Raw genomic sequence first — 25,683 nt, 5'->3', positions numbered from 1 at the left:
AGGAGTGCAAATATAAAATTTTGGGATGAGACATGAATTTGAATAATAGAAATTGGTCGCAAATCGAATTAAACAACTCTGATTATCAAATCAGGCAATTCTAAACAAAGAGCAATGACCTTCCATAAAACACGGCTATGAAAAGAAACAGAGGTATAGCAAACAAATTTTGTTTTCGCCCATCATCAGCGTAATTTGTTATGCCTGTAAGGCCCACCAGGCATTTAATAAGGAAGGGGGAATCACTGAGTAGTAATAGCAATAAACTTTATTTTGTAGACTAATACCTTTGCTTAGAGTTCTTTGAATAACCTTTTCTGTCAGCGAAAAAAAGTCTAATATCACAATTTCGCCTAATGCTCACATGACTAGGGAGCTTACTGAATGCAGCCACGAAGCACTGTAAGGTGGCTAGACACCTTGCTACAGGAGGAGTGATGTCAGTGGCCAATTAAGGGTGAAGCAAGCCATTGTTGGCAAAACACAAGGCTGCTTTTGAAATGGAAAGAACAGCAGCAGCATGAGCTGCACAATGAGTGAGACAACCTGTTTCGCGCTCCCTTTCAACACCTGAAGATAAAGCACACGTTGTTGAATGCCGCCTGAAACGCAGCACCGATGACAACATGTAGCCAACTAAGTCCTCGTGTATCAATTTCACCAGACCGCAAGCCCTGTGATGGGTCCCAACCACTCACACGCTGTCCCAAACCATGAAGGTGCGAAAACGAAACCATGCCGATGTAAGGGCCAGTGCGGGTGGCACCATCAGGGGACACGGGGACGGCTGGCAACATGGGAGTAGGGGATGCGATCCTGCGTATGGCTGGCAACATGGGGCGAGGGGTGGGTGACGCCGGGTGGTGGCATGTGCGCGGGGAGTGCACAGTTGTGATGGAGTGGCGCGGTCGAAGTGGGCCCGAGTGTGAGCTCGGTGCGCGTTGTTTTTCGGTGCGCGTTGTGTTCGGTGCGCGAACTGTGGACAAGTGGGGACTCGGGCGCGAGGGACTGAGTGCGCGCAATAAATCATCCCTTGACACCGTTATGTGCCCCAGTGCGTGCGCTGCATTGTAGGCGGTGCAGCTGTATAGGCTGGCTTTGAGCCAAGCGTTTCTGTCATGCGTTTTCTTTCTTGTACTCCATGGCCTAAGACACACAGTTTCTAGATTTAAACCGACAAAAATTAAGAACCACCTAAACAGTTGCCGTGATACAACCACAGAAGCGCAGCACACGGGCTGCAGCTTAGCCCATTTTGCTATCTTCCACAAGCCAAGCAGCTTCCTTGCGCACATGGATATTACCGTACGCTGCCAGTCATGTTCACAGCCAGCTGCAGGCTATAGGCTGTAGATGCACTGGCGTGCCCATGCAGTGCAGTACTTCATTTTCCGACATGCGAGTACACCGCGGCAGCTCCCGATGGCCGTCAGCGCACCGACTTTCTACAAGGCCTAGCATTATCGCACACGGGCTATTGCTGCGTGCTGGCAGTTTGATTCTATGAGGAAAAAGCAAGTAAACTCATGCGTGACAAACGCAAAATACTGCCGTTTGGGAATGTCGCGATATTTCACCTTGGGCTTCGGATGAACAGCAAGATTTTGTAATTTCCAAACGTTCGGGAGGTTCGAATTGTGAAACTGCGGTGTGAAATGAATATCAAATTTTATTTGAAAATTATTCGAAGCTGCGAATATCACTCCCCCCTACTTAAAAATACAGTTCAGAAGGGTGTGCTGTCAGGCTAGTAGATATTGCATAATGCAGTGAAATTAGTGTGAAAATAGAGACAGAGGACAAGGGGCTGCGAAACACTGCTTAGGGGGATACCGGCTATAGTACTTCAGGTGGATTCTTTATGTCACACAGATGCTGACTTAAAAAGAATTACAGGAATCGATGCACAGGAACGGGAGTTATTCAATGAAGAAATTTCTAAATACAAGCAAACAAAACGCTGCCCTCAACTCGATTTTGGCGGGGCTTCCCACTCCTATTTCGCTCTCCCGATGACGGCACCTGGCGCAACCAATCAAAACAGCCTGCCAGAGCACGTCGCGGAAGTTCGCACTCCATGGTTGCCTGCTCTCTGTAACTCGTTCTTGCTGAGACTGGCAGCGTCGTTTCCATATGCCAGAGCCCCTGCTGGTGTATTTTTATTTTACTTGCTTTGCAGGGCTTTTATCTAAGACAAGCAAGTTGTTTTTGTTGATCTAATATAAAACGCAGACAGGTGACAAAATGTTTCTCTATTTATTCACAATTTCAATCATCAAGCTCACACCAGGTGATGCCATATCCGCTGCTGAAACCCGCCACTGTGTGGGGACACCATCAGAGCCATGAAGTTGTTTTTGGGAGGACATTAAAATATTAAAAAACAGAATATACGCAGTATTACCGACGCTAATAACACAATTGTAACTTACTGCATGCGATGAACAGGCAAAATAGTCAACTAATATAGCGTTTCTGGGCTCCTTTAACAAGTTTTCTTGTCTTTTGTCTCTACTTTTACATTACGCTACTTGAAAATGCTTGAAAGTGTTCACACAGCTTTCTAGATTTGAAATAAAAAAATAATAAATAAATAAATAAATAAATAAATAAATGCTTGCTTCCCACTCCTGATAAATAGTTTGAACAATGCTGTGCTGAAGGATGACCAAGCACCTCTAGGGGTTTTGTGTGCTCTAGTGAAGTGCCTAAGGAGGAGATCCCAAAAAAGTCAACCAGATGAGAAGAATCAAGTTCACTTTAACATTAAAGGTGCACTGAAGAGGAATCTGAACTTGTCTTTTTGCCGCGGGAACTCGATCTACACATTCCGAGCATTCTTAGAAACTGCGACTTATTGCCCTGTGTGGCCGATTTCCCAAATTAAATCGAATTAACGTCCGGCTCCCGCCCTTTTTTTTTAATTCTCCCTCGTATGGTGGGCGGAGTCGACAAACGCGTGGAGTGCCTTTCAGCCAGCTCCGTGGCGGCTTGCCGCTCTGCCATCGGCGGAGTAATACGTAGTAGTCCGTAGTAGCAAATAGTCCGCGCGTATTTTTATTTCTGCGGGCTTATTTTGCGGCTATATTACCTGCGAATGAAACTATTTATTCATGGAAACCTAAAAAACAAAATAAAGCGAAAGCAAAGCCTCCACGGAGCTGGCTGAAAGGAACTTCATGCGTTGGTCGACTCCGCCCATCGTACGAGGGAGAATTAAAAAAAAAGGCGGGAGCCGGACGTTAATTCGATTTAATTAGGAAAATCGGCCATACAGGGCAATAAGTCGCAGTTTCTAAGAATGCTAGGAACGTGTAGATTGAGTTTCCGCGGCAAAAAGACAAGTTCAGATTCCTCTTCAGTGCACCTTTAAGTGGAAAGCACCTCCCAGTGCCAGTGGGTAAAAAGCTTTACCACCCCATCACACAGACGTGCTCCACGTCCCTCCTGAGGAGCCCGTACTGCAAAGAGCCAAACAAGCCAACACACACCTCGTTGTGCCTCTCGGGCAGCTTCATGTTGTCGAAGATGCGGAAGATGATCTGGAACAGGTCCTGCCACCAGTGGGGCCGGAACGAGGAGCCGTACGTCTTGACCACCTCAAACATGACTGTCAGGGCCCGCGTCCTGATGTCCAGCTTACACCTGCGCACAGTGCCACACGGCAGCACATCAGCACACGGCATCTGTGGTGTCGAGCGACATTTAAAACGAGTAAGGCCAGAGGAGTTCTTGTTCTGGCCGCACTAATTCATCATCATCAGCCTCACTACGCCCACGGCAGGGCAAAGGCCTCTCCCATGTCTCTCCAATTAACCATGTCCTTTGCCAGTTGCGGCCACCCTATCCCCACAGACTTCTTAATCTCATCCGCCCACCTAACCTTCTGCCGCCCCCTGCTACATTTGCCTTCTCTTGGAATCCACTCCATTACCCTTGAGGACGAACGGTTATCTTGCCTTTGCATTGCATGCCCTGCCCAAACCCATTTCTTCCTCTTGATTTTGACTAGGATGTCATTAACCCGTGTTTTTTTCCCTCACCCACTCCGCCCGCTTCCAATGTTACACCTATCATTTTTCATAACTCGCTGCATTGTCCTTAACTTAATCTGAACCATCTTTGTTAGCCTCCACGTTTCTGCCCCATAGGCGAATACTGGTAAGATACAGCCCTCATTAACGCGCAGGAAATGAGAACTGATTTCTGACTGCTTAACAAAAAGATTTCATGACGTCCTGTTTGCCGAAAAATTTTCTGCAGGCCTGTATAGTGTAGGATTTCTATTTCATGCCATTCCATTCATGCTGCCTGATGCACTGATGAGCTAATTCAAGCAGTCTTAACAGCACTGCTGTACCCAGACTGGTGATAGATAGGAAAAAAAGGGTCAGATCACAAAAGATGATAAACTTAAAGGTTAAAAAATACACATCTTGACGATAAGTTTTGCTGTTCACAATAACTAGGGCCAGCTGTAATGACTGTAAGAGCTGTAATGAATGTAATGACAGCTGGCTGGATCTCGGTCCTTGCATCTGCAGGGTATCAAAGCCCCTGACAAAGGCAGCGGACAGGTAGCAGAGGTCAAAATGACACAACTACAAATAACATCTTAGACAAATGATTAACGTTCGACACTTCAACGCGGTGGATGTGTGGCTCACCTGTTGACGATGCAGGACAGCTCGAAAAGGATGGGGAACCAGCCACGCACCCAGACCCGATCCTCCTCCGGCACTGTCTGGTCCTCCATGTTGTGGTCACGGAAGGTGCGCGGCTGCTCCGCCACATACTTGGCACAGTGCCGGATCAGCCGGATGGACTCCATCGACGTGTCGGGGAAGCACGCATTGCACGCAAACTCAGACAGGCACTTCACCGCATCCTGCACGACATTAGGAGACGAAGGTGTGCACACAGCAAAGCCTGACAAGAGCACTATTATTATTGTGACTTTGTGTTTCTAGTATTCGCCACAACATACAAGCCACTGTAAGGATAGATTGTGCAAGGAAAACAAAAACTAGAGCCTGGCATTATGCAAGAGCTTTAGGTTTTAGCTGAGCATGCATCTGAATTGAGCAACCTTCCTTTTACCTCCTGTATAGAACAAATTTTTCCCGAAAAAGCATCTGACAATACAAGCATGCTTTCAAAACACAACGCTCACATAGCATTCTCTGCTGCAGGGATATCTGACAGTGCAAATTATGTTCAGCAGTTCAGAATTTCAAGGTACAGAGCCAGTCACTATTACCATCAACAAACGAGCGCATTTTTCGACAGTACTGCGCAACATGAACAGCAGCAGAATGCAGCTGTTCATGTTGCATTCTGCAGACTCTGCCTGCTCGTATGTAAGCACATGGCTGCAATTCTCAGATCTCCCCATGAGAACGACGCGCTCAAGGTAATGCACTTATTATGCTTTGCCCCTTTGCATCAAGGCACTGCAAAGAAGCCACCATGGCGGGTGACTGCTGCTGCATTCCAGACCTATGAAGCGTGCTCCCAGATCTGGCCCACTCGCACATTTCCAGATATGCGCTTGGTCACTAAACATAATATACAACCAGAATATGTCTCAATTTTAAACGCAGTACAGTAAAAGCTCGTTAATTCGAACTTCACGGGACCGGGAAAATCATTCGAATTATCCGATGTTCGAATTATCGAATGGCAGCGAAAAAACCGACAAGAACCATTTGCATTATGGTGTATGTAGGGTATTTACTCGCGTAACGAACCCACTCACATAATGAACCCACCCACCCCCGATTTTTGCCTAAGAATCTGAAAAAAAAAAAAAAAGCGTCAGTCGTTAACGCTTCCCTCCGTTTGGCACCCACAAGGCATTTCTTGGCAGCGCGCCAAGATGCTGCGCAGCGATAACATCACTTTTGACGTTAGCTCCAGCAAAGGGGGAAGCGAACTTTGGCAGAGTGCTAGCGCTTGTTCGGTTGTGCAAGCCTCGTTTTCAGACCGTCATGCCCCCCCCCCCCCCCCCCCCTCCCTTCTCCGACGCATTTCTTGGCGGCGCGCCAAGATGCTGCGCAGCGATAACATCACTTTTGACGTTAGCTCCATCAAGGGGGAAGCGAACTTTGGCAGAGTGCCAGCGCTTGTGCCGGCGTCTTCTTAGCGGCTGAGCGCGTGCTTCCATTGGCGACCGACCGATGGGTGGAAGCATGGACGACACTCGCAAAGAAAAAAAAAAATTTTTCGCACGTAATTTGTAGCGCCCGTCCGAAGTCATAGCCTTCATGGGCGTCGGCTGGGACCGCGCTGACAGTGCTTATCCGTATTTTTGAATTAACAGGGCTCGAATTAACGAGCATTTAGTTGCGAGTTGCGGAGGTTGCGCGGAAAAGAGGGTAGGCAGCCGCCAGCGCGGTCGCCGCCCCTTCCCTCCGGTGCTGCAGGCCACCGCGCCAGTGATGGCGCCATTTAAGCTTTACCCACTCTTCCAAGGTTTTATCTAGTTCCATCTTCTGTCCCCGTTTAGGACGTACCCAGCCTCTAACTATGCGGAGGAGGTGCTTTTTTTTTGGCCACATGCTGTGTGCCAAGCCGCCCAGACGCGGTGGCGCGTAGTTCGAATTATCCGTAACGGAACCGACTCGCTTTCGAATTAACCGGCTTTTTTATACACAGATCTCTATGGAGCTTGGCCGGACCAAGTAGTGTTGTTCGAATTATCCGAAAATTCGAATTATCGAGTTTTGAATTAACGAGCTTTCACTGTAGTCAGGAAATTGTGTTATCCAGGAAAGTATTGAGCGGAAGAAAAATAGTGCAACAGTATGGGACATTTTTATTCCCCACAATTTTGAGTGTATGAACCGGGAACCTATCAATGAGGTTTTGCTGCATACGAGATTCAAAAGACTTTTACCTGCACCGCACATTTAGCAGATGACACGGCTTACAATAGATGACATGGTGCATAGGAAAGCCGTGCACCCATGTACATCATAATGAAGATCGCCAATGTAAGTAGACACAATGCATTCCCTGTAGTACTAATGACCCCTTTCCTCCCTATTCCTGAAGTATGACAGGTGCTCAGGCCCAATGGCTAAATTAGGTAATGGCCAGCACATAAAACCATTAATATATGGTTACACCTCGTGCCAGGAGGCAAGTTTAAAATCCTCAGGCCTAAAATTCAGAGGGACTGGCATCTTCCAAGTGCATTCACTTCACAATGAAGTTTGTACATTGCCTTTTTTTTTTTTGCCGGTACATTGAATTTTGCAACAGTCACTCTATAAACTCCAATGCGTCCCTCTTTTTGAAGAAACTCAGCGTAATAAGTACTCGCTAAAGTAGTGATTAATTTCTTGTCACCAGCCATATGCCAATTGTCAAAGCTGAATGAAGTGCTAGGCACTCAAGGTCGCATGGTTGAAACATCATACCAACTGTGGCAACTCGAGTCTGATCCGGAACCTAACAACCAATTCGTCATTCCTCAGGGAGATGACAGCTAAGAAGCGCAGTGGCCCCACCATGACATCAGTGATTGTCATATGATGGGGCTTGTTATCCAATGTACCAGTACAGTATAGGAGCTTTCATGACACATTGCTTCTACTGAGCTGGTCGACAAAAGCACCAAACTTCCTTTCACTTCAGACAACTTTCACAAAAATGGCGCAGCAAACCCTTTCCTTTCAGCGCGCACTTTGCACCAGTCATAAACCTGCTAAGATCCAAACAAACCTGAAAGGAGTCGACGAGGGCCAGAAAGTGCTGGCCATATGTCTGTGTGACAATACGGCCCGTTGTCTGGAAGGCAAGCTCCACGATGCCTTCATCCCGATCTGACGCCGCGATGTGGAACACGCTGAAAATGTTCTTCCAGCCAGACTTGATGTTCGCCGCCTGCAAGAAGAGACAACAGTTGACCTTCAGTGCAGGGACTAAACCGCCTCGTTTTGCCAGAGGCAACAAAACAAAAACCTGAAAATGAAAGCAAAGTGCAGCAACCAACCAATCTTTACGGGTTCTGAAATAGGGGATATCCAAAATTCCGCAAGCGCGCTTTCTCGCATAACAATGTTGCCCAAAACAAGATGGCTGACCATGGCTGAAACAAAGCAAGAAAGACTAGTTTTTCGTTTGAGTCTTCCAAAATACGTTTCTTACATTCTATCCACACCTTTAGCGCCTGTCCTGTAGCCCACATAGTTTCTTTATAGCGAAGTTGGCCATCTTGTTTTTGGCAACATAGTTATGTGGGAAAGCGCACTTGTGGAATTTTGAATTTCCCCTATTCAAAAAACTTGTTAATTTTGGGTGTACCACACCTTAGAAAGGAACGGCCAACACACACACACTGCAGACGTGACGCAAAGGGAGAGCGGCAAAGCCCACTTGCCTGCGAGTTGACCATCTGGGCGACGCAGCGCACGACCATGTCGCGGATGGTGGGTGACCGGTTGCGCTTGACGATGTGCTCGAAGGGCCGCAGAAAATCCTTCTGGAAGCGGAAGTTGGGGAACTCGCCCTTCTCGATGAACTTCATCGAGAGCTGGCGCAGCGAGTCCAGCGCAAAGAAGGCCACATCCTCGGAGGGCGAGCAGCCGACGCGGTTGAAGTGCTCGCCCAGCACCTCCCAGATGCGCGACCACTGCAGTCGGATGCGGCCCATGTTGTAGTACGAGATCTCCACAATCTTCTGCAGGCTGAACATGCGTGGGTGCGATGGGTTGGCCAGCTCTTCCAGGGAGACCTATGGTTTTTTTTGGTTTTATTTTGGTGTGGGGCAAAGAAAAAAAAAACATGGCACTGAAGTAAGACCTCTATCTCAGGTCTAACATACAGGTTCTCTCTGAACATCCTATTCTCCGATTCATATATAGCATTCAGCGCTGCCAATGCTAGTGCACTTGTTCGTGCAGGCTAAGTCCGCGCCGAAAAAGTAGTTCGCCTTATAACCAAAGTGAACACAGGTGTATTTCGTTGTGATAAATCTTTAGTGCCGTGAATGGCAGTCTTCTGGACTTCGTACTGCCTCTCGCTACATTATCGTCGTGTGATTCACAAACACTTTGAAAAGCAAGAACTACATGCGGCGGTATGACACGCGGCTGGTACGGTGAATCACTCTTGCAACATCCGCACCTAAAGAGTAGTTCACACTCGGCGAAAAATTACAGCCAGAGGGCCCGAACAATGAGCACCTCAAAACTTAGACTGCGATTATAAGTGCTACCACTTAAGTTTCATACTGCTCCTAGTTTTTGTCCCCCCACCAAGGCTTCAAGAAGAGTGAATAATATGTGGCGGAGTAATTAGGTTTTGCGGATGAACTACTTCCGCAACCTCCACAATTTTGCCTGCTATATATGAAACAGAGTATAGACCTGACTGAGTTATTCCATTTCTTTTTCTTCCATTCTTTTTTTTCGTTATGGCAATGAAAAAAGAAAACAAAAGAGAGATTGAGGCTAGGGCAGGAGAAATTGGCTCAGTCATGGTGTGGGAGCTTTGGAAAATGCTCCCAGTATCTCTTACCTGGCAGAGGGCCCGAACGAAGTCCACGATGGCGTTGCCGTCCAGCCGAGTGGAGCCCGTGAAGATGCGGTCCACAGCCACGACAACGCTCTGGGAGCTGGTCTCCCCCATGGATTCCTGGAGCATCGCCATCTGCTTTTGGTCCATGGGCAGTCCGGGACGCGTCACTGGGGCACCCACAAGAAATGAGCCCGTTATACATGCGAAGCTTATAACCTCAATTTGGTTTGGTTTGGTTAGATAGCGGTGGTAAAACTTCATTTAGTAAAAGAGTTCGAGGCCTGCAGCCCCCCTGAGTTTATGGGGGTTTAACATCCCAAAGTGACTCAGGCTATGAGGGACGCCGTAGTGAAGGGCTCCGGAAGTTTCGACCACCTGGGGTTCTGTAACGTGCACTGACATCACGCGGTATTCGGGCCTGTAACATTTTGCCTCCATCAAAATGCAACTGCCGCGGCCGGGATTGAATTTGCGTCTTTCAGGTAAGCAGCCGAGCATCACAGCCACTGAGCCACAGTGGTGGCACGCTTCTAACCTCGATTCTCTGCTATCATTTCCAATTGCTCTAACATGATTACTACTAGCACTAAAACATGACAGACAAAGAAAAAGATTCTGACAGAACAAAGGTTTGGTTTGGTTTATTGGGGTTTAACGTCCCAAAGCAACTGAGGCTATGAGAGACGCCGTAGTGAAGGGCTCCGGAAATTTCGACCACCTGGGGTTCTTCAACATGCACTGACATCGCACAGCACACGGGCCTCTAGAATTTCGCCTTCAAGAAATTCAGCCGCCGCGGCCGGGATCGAACCCGCGTCTTTCGGGTCATCTGACAGAACAAAGAGGTAGACATATACTGAGGCTGACTGAACAGAGAACAGTGCACTCGAACGGCCCAAAAGCGCATGCCAGAAGTTTTTTTTAACTTTTTTAACTCAGAGCAGCAAGCAATCACAAACCCTTGACGCATATGCTTTTGCTAAGACACAATACTTCCTTGTTCATGAGAGCTACAGACAGAGCAGACAAAGTGCGCTCATGCAACTGTCTCCTCTCTTTAAAACAGAACACCTCAATATCGCCCTGTCACTCTGCCTGCACAGCCACCACTGCATTCGGCGCTATCAAAAAGTTAGTGCAGTTTTTCCTTCGTGCACCTGCAGCAATGACTCATGTACTGCACTTCTGTGCCCAATAAACTCCATTTGATGTCTTGTGCTGTGTCCTGTGAGAACCTTTTCACTTGTCCTTGAGTGTTCTCGCGCGATTACCATGCCAGAACTATTAAACAAGCACCAACAAGCAAAAATGAATATCCAGGCTTAATAACATTGTATTTACTCAATTCAGCACGTCCCAAACTGTACTGAGCAGCCGTATTTTCAAGGTACAAAAATAAAAAGAAGGTAATTATACACCAGATTTTCATGCTTAGATAAAGAAATGGATCCTCTCACTTGGAACAACCAACCTTTATAACAACTGTTCAATGACAGAATGCAGCAAACCACACCACCCCCTCAATCACCTTTCTGGCAGACAGCTGTTTGCCTACAAACCAAGAATCTACCCCTTTTCAAAAAATTCGTAATCAAGTGCACCTTTGAACTCTGTCCGCATTAGGCGTTGCTGCCTGGCCAGCTGCACCCGCCAATCACGGACATAAGTTTCAGCAGCACCAAACGCATACATGTGAAGCTACCGGACTGCCATTTGCCTCCGCACATAAGATCACCTTGTTTTAAAGCATCTGCTTTTCTTAGCTGGTTCCTTCCGCCAAGATGGTGCACTCGAAAACATCATGACGCATTTTGATGGGAGCTCCAGCAGCCATGGTGCACTCTGCAGACTTGGCAGAGAGCCAAGACGCTGCGCGCCCTAGATGGGAGCATTGGCAGCGGTTGCACGCTCGGCAAGCAGGGCTGCCCGGATGCACCAGTGTGTCCTTAGAAAGCCCCTGCACATAAGGCTGCCTTTCTTTTCAACCCTGCATCATAGTGAACTTGGCGAGTCTTCACAACCGACGTTTCCATATTGGCTCACGTCCAGGCTCGCACTTTGCTAACAGGGCACTTTGGATGCTTGCGAGGCCTATCAGTATCCATGACTGCACTAGGTTAGGTGGGCTAATCGATAATATCGATGTGCAAGAAAAACCTAGCCACCGTTTTGTGATGCCGAGCATGCCGCTAGCATAGTTTCATTGTAAACGATTCCAACGTGCATGTCGTTTTCAGGCATTATTTTTTCGGAAAGAAGGTATACGTTAGAATCCAGTACATATGGCAGTTCATAGTCTGGATGAATCACCGCAGAAAAGGACAGCACTTGAGGCATCCAGTACGACTTCACTAGCCGCATCTTTTCTTTGCTGTGTCACTGACCACCAAATGGCCTCTGCCGCCGCGGTGGCTCAGTGGTTATGGTGCTCGGCTGCTGACCCGAAAGATGTGGGTTCGATCCCGGCCGTGGCGGTCGAATTTCTTTGGAGGCGAAATTCTAGAGGCCCGTGTACTCTGCGATGTCAGTGCATGTTAAAGAACCCGAGGTGGTCCAAATTTCTGGAGCCCTCCATTACGGTGTCCCTCATAGCCTTAGTCGCTTTAGGACGTTAAACTCCATAAACCAAACCAAACCAAACCAAACCAAATGGCCTCTGTTTTCGTCTTTTTCAATATTTTGCGCCCAACGTAAGAGAGAGACAGGGAGAGACACTCACGCTCCATGGGGTCGAGCACGCTGTCCTGGAGGGCCCCGTGGGCGGCCTGGGCCGTTGCGGATCCCCCGCCCAGGTAGCGGGGCTTGACCCCCGTGCCGATGAGCTGGGCCAGCTCCAGCTGGGAGATGCAGCGCAGGATGTCCAGCCACGACTTGCCCAGGTAGTTGCCGTCCAGGTGGGCCACCGTGATGAGCGTCTTGATGGTGTCGATGTTCTTGCTCTTCATCTCGACAATGGGCGAGTTGGCCGTCAGCAGGGTGAAGCGCGCCAGGGCCTGCACGTAGGCGTTGCGCTCCAGCTGCACACGCAGAGGGAAAGGACCATCATTACAACACATCCAGATAACAGAGGTACGGAGAACAAGCGCACCCAACCTGGCATCCCCACAAAACCGCAAGCTTGCTTGATCTATACAGTTTCAAGAACGAACCGCGTTTGCTTACAATACAGTCATGCTCTTTGCTCTCAAAATAAACAAGCTCCCTACTCGCGCATGGCAACGTCATACTAAATGTGCAAGATTCTGCACCTTTAGAAAAGTAACAACACAAAGGTTTGGTTTATTGGTTTATTGGGGTTTAATGCACCGAAGCAACTCGGGCTATGAGGGACACCGTAGTGAAGGGCTCCAGAAATTTCGACCACATGGGGTTCTTTAACGTGCACTGGCATCGAGCAGTACACGGGCCTCAAGAAATTCACCTCCATCGAAATTCGGCTGCCGCGGCCAGGGTCAAACAACACAAACAACACAACAACACAAAGAGGTGCTTAACTTGGCTGAAACTATCTCTGGTCTCTGTCTATCTCTGGAGGCTAACAAAGAGGGTCAAGCTTAAGTTAAGGACAATGCAGTGAGCTATGTTTAAAAGATCGGAAGTGGGCGGAGTGGGTGAGGGAACAAACGCGCGCTAATGATATCCTAGTTGAAATCAAGAGGAAGAAGTGGGCTTGGGCAGGGCATGTAATGCGAAGGCAAGATAACCGCTGGTCCTGAAGGGTAACGGAGTGGATTCCAAGAGAAGGCAAACGCAGCAGGGGGCGGCAGAAAGTCAGGTGGGCGGATGAGATTAAGAAGTTTGCGGGGATACAGTGGCCGCAACTGGCGAAGGACAGGGTTAATTGGAGAGACATGGTAGAGGCCTTTGCCCTGCAGTGGGAGTAGTCAGGCTGACGATGATGATCTCTGGTCTCTAAGTGGGGGAGACCTTGCATCAACAGCAGCCTTGCCTCAAAAACAGTCGGCAAAATGCACACCACGTCATAAAGCCCACTCACAGTCATGTGAAAGATGCAAGCGATGCGGATGGCGCAACGAATCCCGTCCAAGCACAGCGCCGCGATCTCCGGATCATCGCAGTCCTGCAGCCCAACACTGAACGCAGCCAGAAATGGTGTCCAAGCCAGCTGGAATAAGAAAAAGTCACATTTAATTACTGTATCGGAAAGTGACCAAATGATACAGGTTCTGGCATTTTCTATGTTCCCCTGCTGAACAAAAAAAGAAAAAAGAAGAACAGGAAGAAGAAGGAGACTGCTATTTTTCCTGAGCCATTAAATACACTCTAAGATCAGAACACCTCAACAATGAAGCTAACCCCATGTTCAATTCATTACATCTCCTTCAAATTACACAGCAAACCACATCGAATTACACTAAAGCTCAAGGAACCTACCAATGCCAGTCTGCATGCCAGTTAACAACAATGCCAATGTTAATTGCCAACAGCGTGCTCAAATCATTGCACCAATGAATAGATAAAAGAAACTAAGCAAGTCAAGACGGGTGCGTCACCCCCATCACCCACGAGGTGCTTGATGCAAAAGATGTGCTGACTCGCGACTTTCATCGCAAATAAAGGTTTTTCCTGCGGCTGATTCGCAGCGTGTTCTTGGAGGATTATTAGCATGCTAGAAGAGTGATTTCAATGCAGCGAAGTTTCAATGTTGCAGAGTAAACTGCAAATTTGACCTTACTTTGTTAAATCAAGGTTTAGCTATATACATGATGTAAACAGCGCGAACTACAAGGGACAAGAAAAGAAGGGACACAGGACGAGCGCTGACTCGCAACTAAAAGGTTTATTCACTGAAACCTTCTTATATGAAGAAACAATCAAAGGGAAGAAACAACACAAAAAATTAAAAACCATGAAACGCAACATTCGTCAGGTGCTCCCGAGAAAATTCATCTCCCTATCGCAAAGGAAAACAGATGGTTTGCTGACGCAATTCAGTTGATCCCCTGCGATGTGAAAAGCCTCGACAACTTCTCGTGTCGTCTGATCACTGTGGGTGTATAGTACACGTGCTTGATTGAATAATGCAGTGCATTTTTTCTTTTTCATGACTTTACATGACTTTATATGGCTCGTCCTGTGTCCCTTCTTTTCTTGTCCCTTGTAGTTTGCGCTGTTTACATCATGAATATCTACCAACTAGCCCAACTGAACGTTTAGCTATATAGTTTTCCCGTCACATTACAATGTTTCCTTTCTCGCTACCCACGAAAGCTGCTCGCAGGGCTCCAAGAAATCCTCCACTATGAAATGACAGAGGATGCGCACGTGCCTTGAACATAGGTCGGACATGCTCCAGGTGCTTGGCGCAGGTGAAGGAGGCCTGCACGTGGCTGACGCTCTCCATGAGCGCCTTGGCAGTGCGGGCCATCTGCTCCATCTCCATGTTGTACAGGAGTCGGCGCTTCTTCTCACTCGACACACCTGCGACAAGGAACAGAGGGCAACTGTGCTCCCCCCTGGTTTGGACAAATCACAAAACGCTACTTTCTGAGCACTTCCGAGGTCTTTTAGCCACTGTATACGTAGCAACGGAGTGATCCATTCGGCGTTTTAATCACTTGCCACCACACACATTCTTTTTCTACAACACAACAACCACCATTTATTTACGTGGAGGAGAAAAGGTGGCACACTACATCACCGACCATGGCAAGTCCACAACACCGAAACACACTCCTCACACCCACTCCTAACACACACACACACTGCCGACTGACTGACGACCCGTCTCTCCGTCCCCACCGCGACTGTCCCGACCCTTTCCCAGAAAGGGCATATACAGTCGACGACCGAAAATTCGGACGCCTGATTTTTCGGACATGCTTGATTATTCGGACTTTTTCGCGGCACCGCGACATGGCCATAGAGCCAATGTGTAAGAGTGCTTGAAATTTCGGACGCACCGCAACTGACCACTCGATTTTTCGGACCTCGTTCGCGCTCGCCGCCAGTACCCAAGGCGCCATATAATGTGTACAGTGGAACCTCATTAATTCAGACTGCAGGAGATATCGAAAACTTGATCAAACAAAACGAAATTCAAGCTTAAAGGGAGCCTCTTGCGACGCTGAAATTCTGCACGAGTCGGCACATAGCGCTCGCGTGTTTTCGAATTCGTACTGTCCTTGAATGTCTTCCGCTGTACGAACTTGAACCGTAGTCTGAGTTCACGGAACTCATCTGTGCCGAGTCTTTAGTCCCGAACACGGAACGCGAATACCATCGCGGAGGCTACGCGCATGCCGTAGCCTCCGCGATCGAAGCACGGATCGAAGCGCGCTTCGGGCGCGCCACCGGATCATATCGCGGCCGCGATCTGCTCCGGCGCTGCGCCGTTTGCGAAGGCCACGCGCGCGCACCGGAGCTTCCAAGTGCCGTCTATGGATGGCGCCGTGATCATTATCATCAACTTTTTTCTCCGTCGCGATTTACCGCTGTTCACATTGGCATCAGTATCGCCAGCTCCAGCCTTTCGTGGCGTGTTAGCATGCGTGTTAGCGCGTTCGCCGTGATAGTGGCTTTCGCGTGCTGCCGCCGAGCTTCACAGTTTTAGCGCGATGGGCAAGCACCTTAAGCTACATGGCTGGGAGTTAGCTCTCGAACGCGGTCGGTAAGCGTGCGGCGGGCGGAAAATTCGACGTGGCCGAGAAGTGCGTCCGATGATGTTGCAACCAAAAGAGAAACACAAGCTGCAAAAAGCGCGCTTTCCGAGTCAAGCCGTGTGAGTTTCCTGAACTGGAAGAACAGCTGCTCCTCTATGTGATGGAATTTCGGAACAACGGCTACGCGTTGACAGCGGACATGCTGCGCGGCTTCTTTTGGCATGAGCGTGCACCAGAGCGCAGCACCAGCTCAGGAGTCTAAATATTTCGCGAGTGACGATTGAACGTAGAACAAATGTCGCTCATTCCGTGGTTGGTGTGTTTTTACTTAAAAAAATTTTTTTTTCGCACATCGCGTGTATGGGCCGCACCCCGGAAATTGGCCCTCGAATCTGGACAAAAAAAAAGTGCGGCCCTTATACGCATTTATACGGTATTTCGCGCGGCGAAATAAAGTAATGAGGAGCTTTAGAATGTGTGCAATACAATTGGCCGCTTTCTCCGGCATAGTGGTAATAAGTTCGTGATTTTTTCGGTGAAATTTGATTTTCCGGACTGCCCAATTTTTCGGTCGTTCTCGCGGTCCCTAGAGAGTTCGAAAAATCGGTCGTCGACTGTAATCCCCTCCGAGGTCGTCGTGCGGGGAGGTTCGGCGCCCACTGGTCTCAAGGCAAGGGGGTAATGCCCTGTGCAGCTGCCACCGTCCGTTCTAACAGTATATGCAGTCAGATCTCAACCTTTCTTGCATGCATCAATGGCTGGTGGCAAGTCTGGAACCTTTCTGACCCTCTTTACCTTTCTTAAGGGAGGACGAGGGTCTTAAAACTGACCTTTTATTTATGGCTCGAACCTCATGAAATCTTGCTCACAGATGCATTTTTCTCTTCAGATTCCAAAAATGTAGTCATTCTTGAGCTGGTGGTCTTAGATCAAAAGTTATCTTAAATTCTAGAGTGTAATTAGGTCATTTCTTACACAGCTTTAATGAACTTTCCCATTGCATTTTGTTGCTTTTAATTACATGAATTGATAGCCAGTGAATTCTCATACTCGATTACGTTCTTTTGTTTTGTTTAGGCCACATATAATTAGCAATTTACAATTACCTTAACGAGTTGCAGTATCAAATACTGTGACCTTTTACTCTCAACACAGTACATCAGGATGACATACCTTTAGAGAAATATGAAGAATGTCATCGGGTATGGGAACTCTCTGGCTATCAATTCATGTAAATAAAAGCAACAAAATGCAATGAGAAAGTTCATTAAAGCTGCGCAAGAAATTACCTAATTACATTCTAGATTTTGTCAGATTTAAGACCACCAGCTCAATTATGATTACATTTTTGGAATCAGAAGAGCAAAACACACCTGTGCGAAATGAGATTTTAGCCGTAAATAACGTCCCCAACAGCACTGCCCCAGAAGCTCACGTCATGACGATTCAAGAACAGAACAAAAGCGAGGTCCCCTACTCTGCTTTCCCGTCACCCGGCTGGCGGTGGTCTTCACTTTGATCTCATTGCCAGCAATCTCGTCGTAGATGGCCGACAGCTCTTCCTCGGGTATGTCCTTGCTGTCGTTGATGCCACGGTTCATCTTGATGTAATCCTCCTTCGTCATTTTTGTCTTCACCTGCCAGACAACGAGTTAGCAGACAAATAATGAAACACCACAAAGAGTTTAGCAGAAGTTCACATATGCCTCATTCAATCAATCTTATACGGGCCTCCTAGCTGTGTACCTAACTTCCACGATTCATGGAGTAACTCTTAGAGTAATTTTCATGTCACAAAATAAAGCAGTGGTGCATTACGCATTGCAAGTGTTGTTTCTGCTGATGCATATTTAGTGACGGGGAATGTAGTGCATGAAAACAGCATAAGCGGCACCGCTCGAATATTGCTGAGAAGCTGGAATTAAAAGGGAAGTGAAAGAAAACCGCTATAACCTGCTGCGATAAGGAGGCTTTTAGAAAGCAGGAATACCATATTTTATGAACATTCCCTGAGATTTACCAGCTTATTCACATTTTTCCACCCAGCGAGAGAGCAAGAGAACACTGTCAATTTGGTGCACTGCTAATCAACTTTTTTTACAGTGCTAACTGTATTAGCCCGGTTTCCCCTAGTTTAAAATTGTCGTCGGTGTCTTCAGTCAGCCCGCATACCCCACTCCTCACCAAAAAAAATAACGGACGATTCAGCATGCTAAGACCAAAGGCAAATTAGGTGCACTAGCAGTTCAGTTTCGGTGTGGGGCTCGCTTTTCAGAGTCAAGCAGGCTTCAGACAAAGATCAGCGAAAAGCAACTTCAGCAACTTCAGACACTATCAATGGGTTAATGCACATATATGCGGAATTGACCATTTTCTACTTAACATTCATAGATTCCTGGGAGTCCTCATACCACTCCTGGCACAGTGGTGCAGTGGTTGAGCGATGCGCCACTGCCCTGCGATGGCAGGTGCTGCCACCGGTGGGGCTTGTGAGACACAGGTTGGTGTTCCGAACCAACCGCTTGTGATCAATCATTAACTAAACTATGACACGGCAAGGCGGGCAGCTTGCTTGCAATCTGGTGGGCACGTAGTGATGATGTCACAAGGTCATGTGACCTAGGTGGCCACCCAGGGGGGCCAGCCAGTGTGGGTTAGCCATAATTGGTGGGCGCACAGAGGGGCGGTACATACAACGACCAAGAGCCAGAGTGGAAGCTCCAGTGCTAACGCACTAAACAACAGACGGGCACGGCACCCTATGCGCACTCTACCTTCAACTCCACCTTAACTCTTTCCTTACCACGGGAAAAACGACCATTTTTCACATGTCTCAGACAAAATTTTTTTTTAGAAAAGGTGTGATAGATAAAATTATATAAAATGCATAACAATAATTCAGATAGAATGCGCTTTATAATGAAATTTATTTGAACACATATTCTGCTTGAAATGCTGTGAAAAAAAATCAGTAAACACAACAAAAAGTAAAAAAGAAGAAAAGTTTTGTGTTTATATGACAATAACTTTCCAAAAACTTGTACTAAAAAAATTCTAGAAAGTACAAAACAATTCAAATTCTTTCTAAAACATGGCATTAAAGTTTGAAAATTATAACTTGAATAGTTTTCGAGCTAGAATTTTTTTTCTTCATGCCTCTTGAAAAGGCTCGTTTGAGAGTGCCCTTTATATGATTTTTACAGTCCAACAAAAAAAAAAATTGGAAGTGTAATGTTATGCGCCAAACGAAAGCTTGGTAAGCGTGGTTTAAAAAATACAAATCAAAACTTATTTAATTTACGTCAAAAATTAAAAAAAAATATAAAACACAACAAGTATAGGTGTGATATTGCGATATATAGTATGCGATAAGTATAGATGCAATGTAGCTGCAGAATCGAAATCCGATGTTACAACATCTTCGTCCGAGTCACTGCTGCTCGGAGGATCTTGAAAATCAGCTGCAGAGGCTAGAGAATCACGTGCAGCGGGACTCTTCCGAGCGCGCGAAGCACCCGACCTCGACGCGACGCCATCCTCACCGCGCATTATGTCGCAATAAGCCTATGCTCCAAGGGCACTTCAAAAATGCATGACTGGCGGGGAAATTACGAACTAGGCCGAAAATGGAACTAACCGTCTGAACAACAAACCAGATGCGCCCGCACAAGCGGACAGGAAAAAGAAAGCGAAACTATCAGGCCAACGTTCCGGGATCGGTTTGCGCAGTTACAGCGTCTGAACCAAAATCCGACAATGCAACATCGTCACCAGAGACTCTACTACTCGTAGCATAGATAATAATTGCAGTCAACGCAGTAGAATTGCGCGCAGCAAGGTTTTTCCGAGCGCGCGCCGTCTGCGCGCCCGACGCCATGCACGGAGCCGTCCGCGCCGTACCCTCCGCTTCAAGGGCGTTTCAAAAATTCGCGCGTCGTGGAAAAATTGCACTCTACGCAGAAACCGAAACTGTAGTCTCTGAAGAACAACTTAGATGGCGCCACATCACCGTAACGACTATAATGAGGAGCTTCGGTTCGCACAAACAGACCGGAACGACGAATCTGAACGCACAGGCGAGCGTTCTGGGCTCTCGTTGCCCAGTTTGAGCTTCGAAACAATACTTGACGATACAGCATCGTCGTCAGGGTCCGTGCTAATCGATACATCAAAAATATGTGGTGCAAACGCAGCGGAATTGAGTGGAACGGGGTTTTTTCGAGCAAGCGCCATTTCCGATGATGACGGCGCCCGACGCCGCACACCCAACTTCAAGCGCGTCTCAAAAATTGCCGCTTTTTGGAAAAAATATAAACTAAACAGGAAGTTGAAGTTTAATGTGTGAACAACAAACCGAATGACTCAGCAAGTCCGTGGCGGCCGCGGTCGCGCTGCCGTAGCGCTTCGAATTTTTCGATCACCGGTGGTCGAAGCACAGTGGCGTGGTAACGAAAGAGTTAAAGCAAAGGCCCGCTGGCCAGGGCAATCAACTTCAATCCAGAGGCCTTCACCCAGACCGTGATGCAGGACACACTTTCCCTCACACAAAAATCTCCTGAATCCCTCATAGGCCACTGCGGCTATTTGTGCTTGTTCAGTGGCAGTCATGCATGGCATCACCATTGTGTTAACGATTTCACAATTAAACAGCTAGCACTAGTCACCCATAGTAACCAGAGGCTAAGCGGCGGTAATTTGTTTTCATTCTTCTTCCTGTTTTTCATGGCCAACGTAAGAATTTTCTCTCGCTGCCATCCAAGTTCCCCACCTCTGATAAACTCCCATTTCATTCACTATCAAGCATGAGAGCACGAGAATGAGTTGAAGGATGCAGCTCACAATATAAATGGCGGTAACAGGTTGCGGCCAACACAATAATGTTCAAGCAGTAAGTTGTGAAGCTATGAAGTGGTAGCACTTACTTGAGGGCTGTGCAGGTCTGTGGTAAGCATGATGATGGAATACGCCAACACATAGGCTGTGTCTGCACTTGCAAACAGTCGATTACTGCAACACAACGAGGGCAGTGCAATGTCAATTTACAAACAGAACACAAGAGAACATGCGCAGAGCAAAATTCACAGCAAAAATGAGGATAACAAGACCTCCCACATGGAAAGAACATCCCCTGAATTCCACCTTCCAAGGCATTCCTCCTTGACTGCAAGTCACACACCACAAACTGCCTTAGCACCAAACAACACTCCTATGTGTAAAGTCCTTCCTCTTTTGATTCACAAATGAAATGTGTAAATGCAATAAATTTATGCAAACACGCAAATAACATATCAAACATTGAAATGAAGGCAGTCAGCAATCCCTGGTAACATTTCTAGCACCAAGCAAGATATGCCTGGGCCAACAAAAGGGCCATGCAATTAATTTTTACACACCTCCAAACTGCCTATAATTTGTGAGTGAAAAACTTTGGCTAGCATTCCTTGGCACAAGGACTGAATGGCTCCTTTTCTAGTGCTCACAGAAATCAGTCTGCATCCGTGCTGTCCTTGGCAGGAAAGTAACTTCGCTTAACATCCAGTCTGTTTATGGCACTGTCAAAATTAGTGCACTTCCTCTTTAAGGATACTTCGCCCCCTAGCATCAATTTGCCGTGGAGAAGCCGCCGCAGTGGCTTGCTGTTGGAGAGTTTCAGAGCTGCGTTCCCAAACCCAGCCTGCTCCCATGTAAGTGCATCGTTATAGTTCTCATATGCTTCGCCCCCTTGCCCTAAGCACTCCTAAGAAGCCACTGCTTTCCACTCTTCATGTCTCGTCCACACTGGAACAGCCTGCTCGTTATGTAAACACGCTGCTTTTCTTTCTTTTTTTTTTCATGCTTCGCCCCTTTACATCAAGGCACTGCAGAGAAGCCACCATGACAACTGACTGGCGCTGCATTTGAGGTCTATTCTGCATGCCCCCAGATTCGGCCCACTCGTGTGTTTGCACCCACGCAATTGGTCACTAGACATAATATATGACCACAATTTGTCAGATTTTTTAACCTAGTAGAGAGGAAAGTGTGCTATTGTAATGTGGAAGATAAATATTGTGCTCATTGTAGAGACATTTTTATTGCCTGCGATTCTGAACATATGAACTGGGACTGTATGTACGAGGTTTTACTGTATGTGTCTCCATCAAAAACTTGAAATTCAGCCTCTCTAAGCAATCTTGATGCCAAGTGCAAAGAGAACAGAATTAAAGTGTATCAGCCAAGTAGGGAGGTACTATTAGATTTCACGGCACTAGCCCAAGAAACACTAGCTCGGGTCACCAGTGCTGTTTGATATCTTCCATTTTTGCATTTTATAAATAAATAAAACACTGTAGAGCTCCGATGGTGAGTAAATAGTGACCTATCAAGCTTACAACAAACATCAACTAGCTAAATCCCCTTTGGTGTATGTTCAAAGCAGGCAGACACCCAAAACTGAGGAAGGCCTCTCACTTGGGGTTGGTCTCACAGTACCGAGCAGCAAACTTCTCCATGAGCCGATCGATTTTCTGTGCCTCACCGGGTAGCCAAAAGCCTTCAAGGAAGCACCGCAGCGCAGATACAAAGTCTTTGCCAGCAAAGTCCATCTGGTCCACGTAGGCACACATAACATCCTTGTTCAACCTGCAAAAAAAGCAATCCCAGAGATGAGAAAAGAAAAAAAAACTCTATGGGATGTCGCTATTCGGACATTTTTTCCACTCTCTCACAGGCCAAAATGACAAGGTTCTTGACAAAAAAAACTGAGAAAAAGAGCGTGAGTTACACACCTAATAATATGGTAACTAATCCCGTAACCGATTTAGTACACTCATAAAGGTAACGATCACATGAAAATATGACAAGAAAAATACCATCCCCTCAAACCAAGCAATGCACGCAGCAAGCAGAAAGGCATTTGGTTTTACGCCTAGGAACAGAAAAAAGAAAAGACAGAGACGACTCACTTTTCGTTTTCTCCCAGAAAGTCTCCGATTTGTTTCTGAAAAGGAGGAAAGAGATAGGAAAAGGACACAAATTTGATATGTACAGCCATGAAAGCATGTTGCATTTCACGACATCACTGTTGACATTCATGTTTAGACATACATCAGATGTCATAATTTATCAGGTAGGGGAAAATATTTCAGCTGCTTCTGGTTTGGGCACACTGCAGTTTTGCAAGCAGTCTTTGCGCAGTCCCACAAGGAATGCATTAACGAGGTTTTACTGTACTGCTTTAATATTTCAGTTCAGTTCATAATTTCGGCTCATCATGAGACAAACGGCATGCCAACATGCAAAGTAAGGTTTCTCTTTTCTTCATATAATCGTTAAAGAGTGATGGCAAACAGGTTTATTTTTACAAAGAATTTATCCACGGCAACACAGACACAGAAACCTTCTGAAATATGTTCCTCACCAATTACTCGGGATTATTAATAAGGGAGTAATTACTACTCATTGGCATCCACCCAAGCGCAGCCATACGGCTACAAAGGAAAGCTACACAGCTTTCTCAGAAACTTCGCAGTTAAAGAAAAATTCGTCCTGGTCCGGGGTTCGAACGCGGGACCATCGCTTCACCAGAGCAGTCACTCTACCAATTGAGCTAACCGGGACGGCAAGCTTATGGTAGGGCGAGAGCGAATTCATCAATAACTTGAAGTGGGAACAGTGTTGGTCAAATGTTTAGGGGAATCCCCCAAGGTGGAGTAGATTTGTAATAAGGGAGTAATTACTCATTGGCGTCCACCCGAGCGCAGCCATACGGCTACAAAGGAAAGCTATACAGCTTTCTTTCCTTTGTAGCCGTGTGGCTGCGCTCGGGTGGATGTCAATGAGTAATTACTCCCTTATTACAAATCTACTCCACCTTGGGGGATTCCCCTAAACATATGACCTACTCAGGATTATTACCGAACTCACCTTCAGATATCCTTTGCACTTTCAAGCTGCTTCCTCTTTTGACAACATCAGCGATAATTACAAGTATGGCGAAAGCAAGGCAAAGTACGAATATGTATTTGTGCATCCAAATATTCGCACGTTTCTGGTTATTAGCTGACACCCTTTCTTTTGTGCGAGTGCCTTGTGCTCATCATATTGTGCCCACACACTTCACTCCAGTAGCAGGGTGCAAAGGAAGCTGTCCCAAACAACACTGCTCCCTCTCAAAACTGACACTGCCTCTGCGTACCTTGTCAAGACGCTCGTCCGAGTGGAAGAACTCGGCAATGTCCCACGGCCGGGGCCCCACCAGCCCGTGCTCCTGGAGGAACTGGAGCCCCCGCTTGGGCTTCCGGTTGAAGAGGTCGATGCCCTGCTCCATGATCTCCTTCTGCTGCTTCAGCACCTCCAGCTGCTCGGGAATATTGCAGCTGCTCGCCGTCGAGTTGAGCGAGTTGCACGAACCCCCGTGGCTCACCAGCGTCCGGTCTTCGTCCTGCGTCAGTCCGGAACAATCGCTTGTCACCGTGGGCAAAAGTTCTATGTCCCAGCCATATTCCAGTTCTCTCAGCATTAGTAAACGCAGGTGTAAACGCCATTATAACAAAAGCCTCTCGCTAGTTAGTGCCCAAACAGCCCACAGAGACTGTTTGGTCCAGGTTTTCACAATCCTTAGCAATGATACTTGATGCGCTCATAACATGTCACTGACTGTGTGCACACAATTAGTAAACGCACTTACTGTCTTGCGGAAGCATGCTTTCTTGAGAAGAAGCTCTCCTACCAGTGGGGAAAGGTAAGCCACCTCCACGCCTGTGCTCGGCGCAGAGATCTGACATGGCCAGATCTCGGCTTTGCAAGCACATCAAGTGCTCCCCGCTGCCTCGAGCAGAATAAAAGATGTGTAGGCACGGAGTGCCCCCCCCTTCTCGACTTGAAACCTGAACACATGGGAGCTGAATTTGCAACGGACGCAGCGTCGCAACACACATCATAAGGTCGCAGAGATGGCAAGATATCAATGTTGCCAGCTGTGCCTCGGAAGGAGTGTGATAAGAGAAGAATGCACGACTACCCTGCTGTGCACCTTCAAAGCGCCTAAAGCCAGATGAAAGCAAAACTCATAAAAAAAAAATAGATGCACAAACAATTGCGGGAGAGAGCGAGGGAAAAGAGATGAAAAAAGAAAACTACACCAATGCCGCTATCCGGTATGAGCGCTTGTTTCAAGCCCTCAGTCTTCCGCTCACTGCACGCAAAGTAAAACACAATGTTCTATTTGAAATTACCTTTTCCCAGCAAGGCTTTTATATGTATTACTTTACTGCATGTATATTTGGAAACACCTAGCATGCTCATGTTTTTTCGGGGCATCTGTTAAGACAAACTTCTGAGAAGGTAATAAATTTTGATGGTTCCTTCAAGTTCATCTTGAATGGAGTCTACTATAGTTTCCCATTCTAATTGACATCATGATTAAACAAACAATAACATTTCCCATGCTTTTCTTGTTTCAGTGATTGCGGGCTCCATATACAGCTGACGACCAATTTTTCGGACTCTCTAGAACCCCGAAAACGGCCGAAAAATCGGGCAGTACGGAAAATCA

At 47.0% G+C, this 25,683-nt stretch overlaps 1 protein-coding gene across 1 annotated transcript in view; it reads right to left on the bottom strand.

Annotated features, from left to right (window-relative positions):
• The window catches only part of Sec71 (ADP ribosylation factor guanine nucleotide exchange factor Sec71), a 67,124-nt gene that overhangs the window by 20,466 nt on the left and 20,975 nt on the right, over positions 1–25,683 (bottom strand). The window contains exons 9-21 of the mRNA XM_089552689.1: positions 24,325–24,570; positions 23,093–23,127; positions 22,599–22,769; positions 21,071–21,155; positions 17,626–17,785; positions 14,816–14,967; positions 13,523–13,651; positions 12,245–12,542; positions 9,526–9,692; positions 8,387–8,740; positions 7,729–7,890; positions 4,668–4,888; positions 3,492–3,645 (exon numbers count right to left, since the gene is read on the bottom strand). Of these exons, the coding sequence (XP_089408815.1) occupies positions 3,492–3,645; positions 4,668–4,888; positions 7,729–7,890; positions 8,387–8,740; positions 9,526–9,692; positions 12,245–12,542; positions 13,523–13,651; positions 14,816–14,967; positions 17,626–17,785; positions 21,071–21,155; positions 22,599–22,769; positions 23,093–23,127; positions 24,325–24,570 (2,334 nt within the window). The remainder of the gene's footprint in view (positions 1–3,491; positions 3,646–4,667; positions 4,889–7,728; positions 7,891–8,386; positions 8,741–9,525; positions 9,693–12,244; positions 12,543–13,522; positions 13,652–14,815; positions 14,968–17,625; positions 17,786–21,070; positions 21,156–22,598; positions 22,770–23,092; positions 23,128–24,324; positions 24,571–25,683) is intronic.

Source organism: Amblyomma mixtum, chromosome 7, assembly GCF_055824585.1.
Source record: "Amblyomma mixtum isolate Tamu chromosome 7, ASM5582458v1, whole genome shotgun sequence".
NCBI lineage: Eukaryota > Metazoa > Arthropoda > Arachnida > Ixodida > Ixodidae > Amblyomma > Amblyomma mixtum.
The sequence above is the reverse complement of the archived record's forward strand: the minus strand, read 5'-3'. Positions and strand labels throughout refer to the sequence as shown.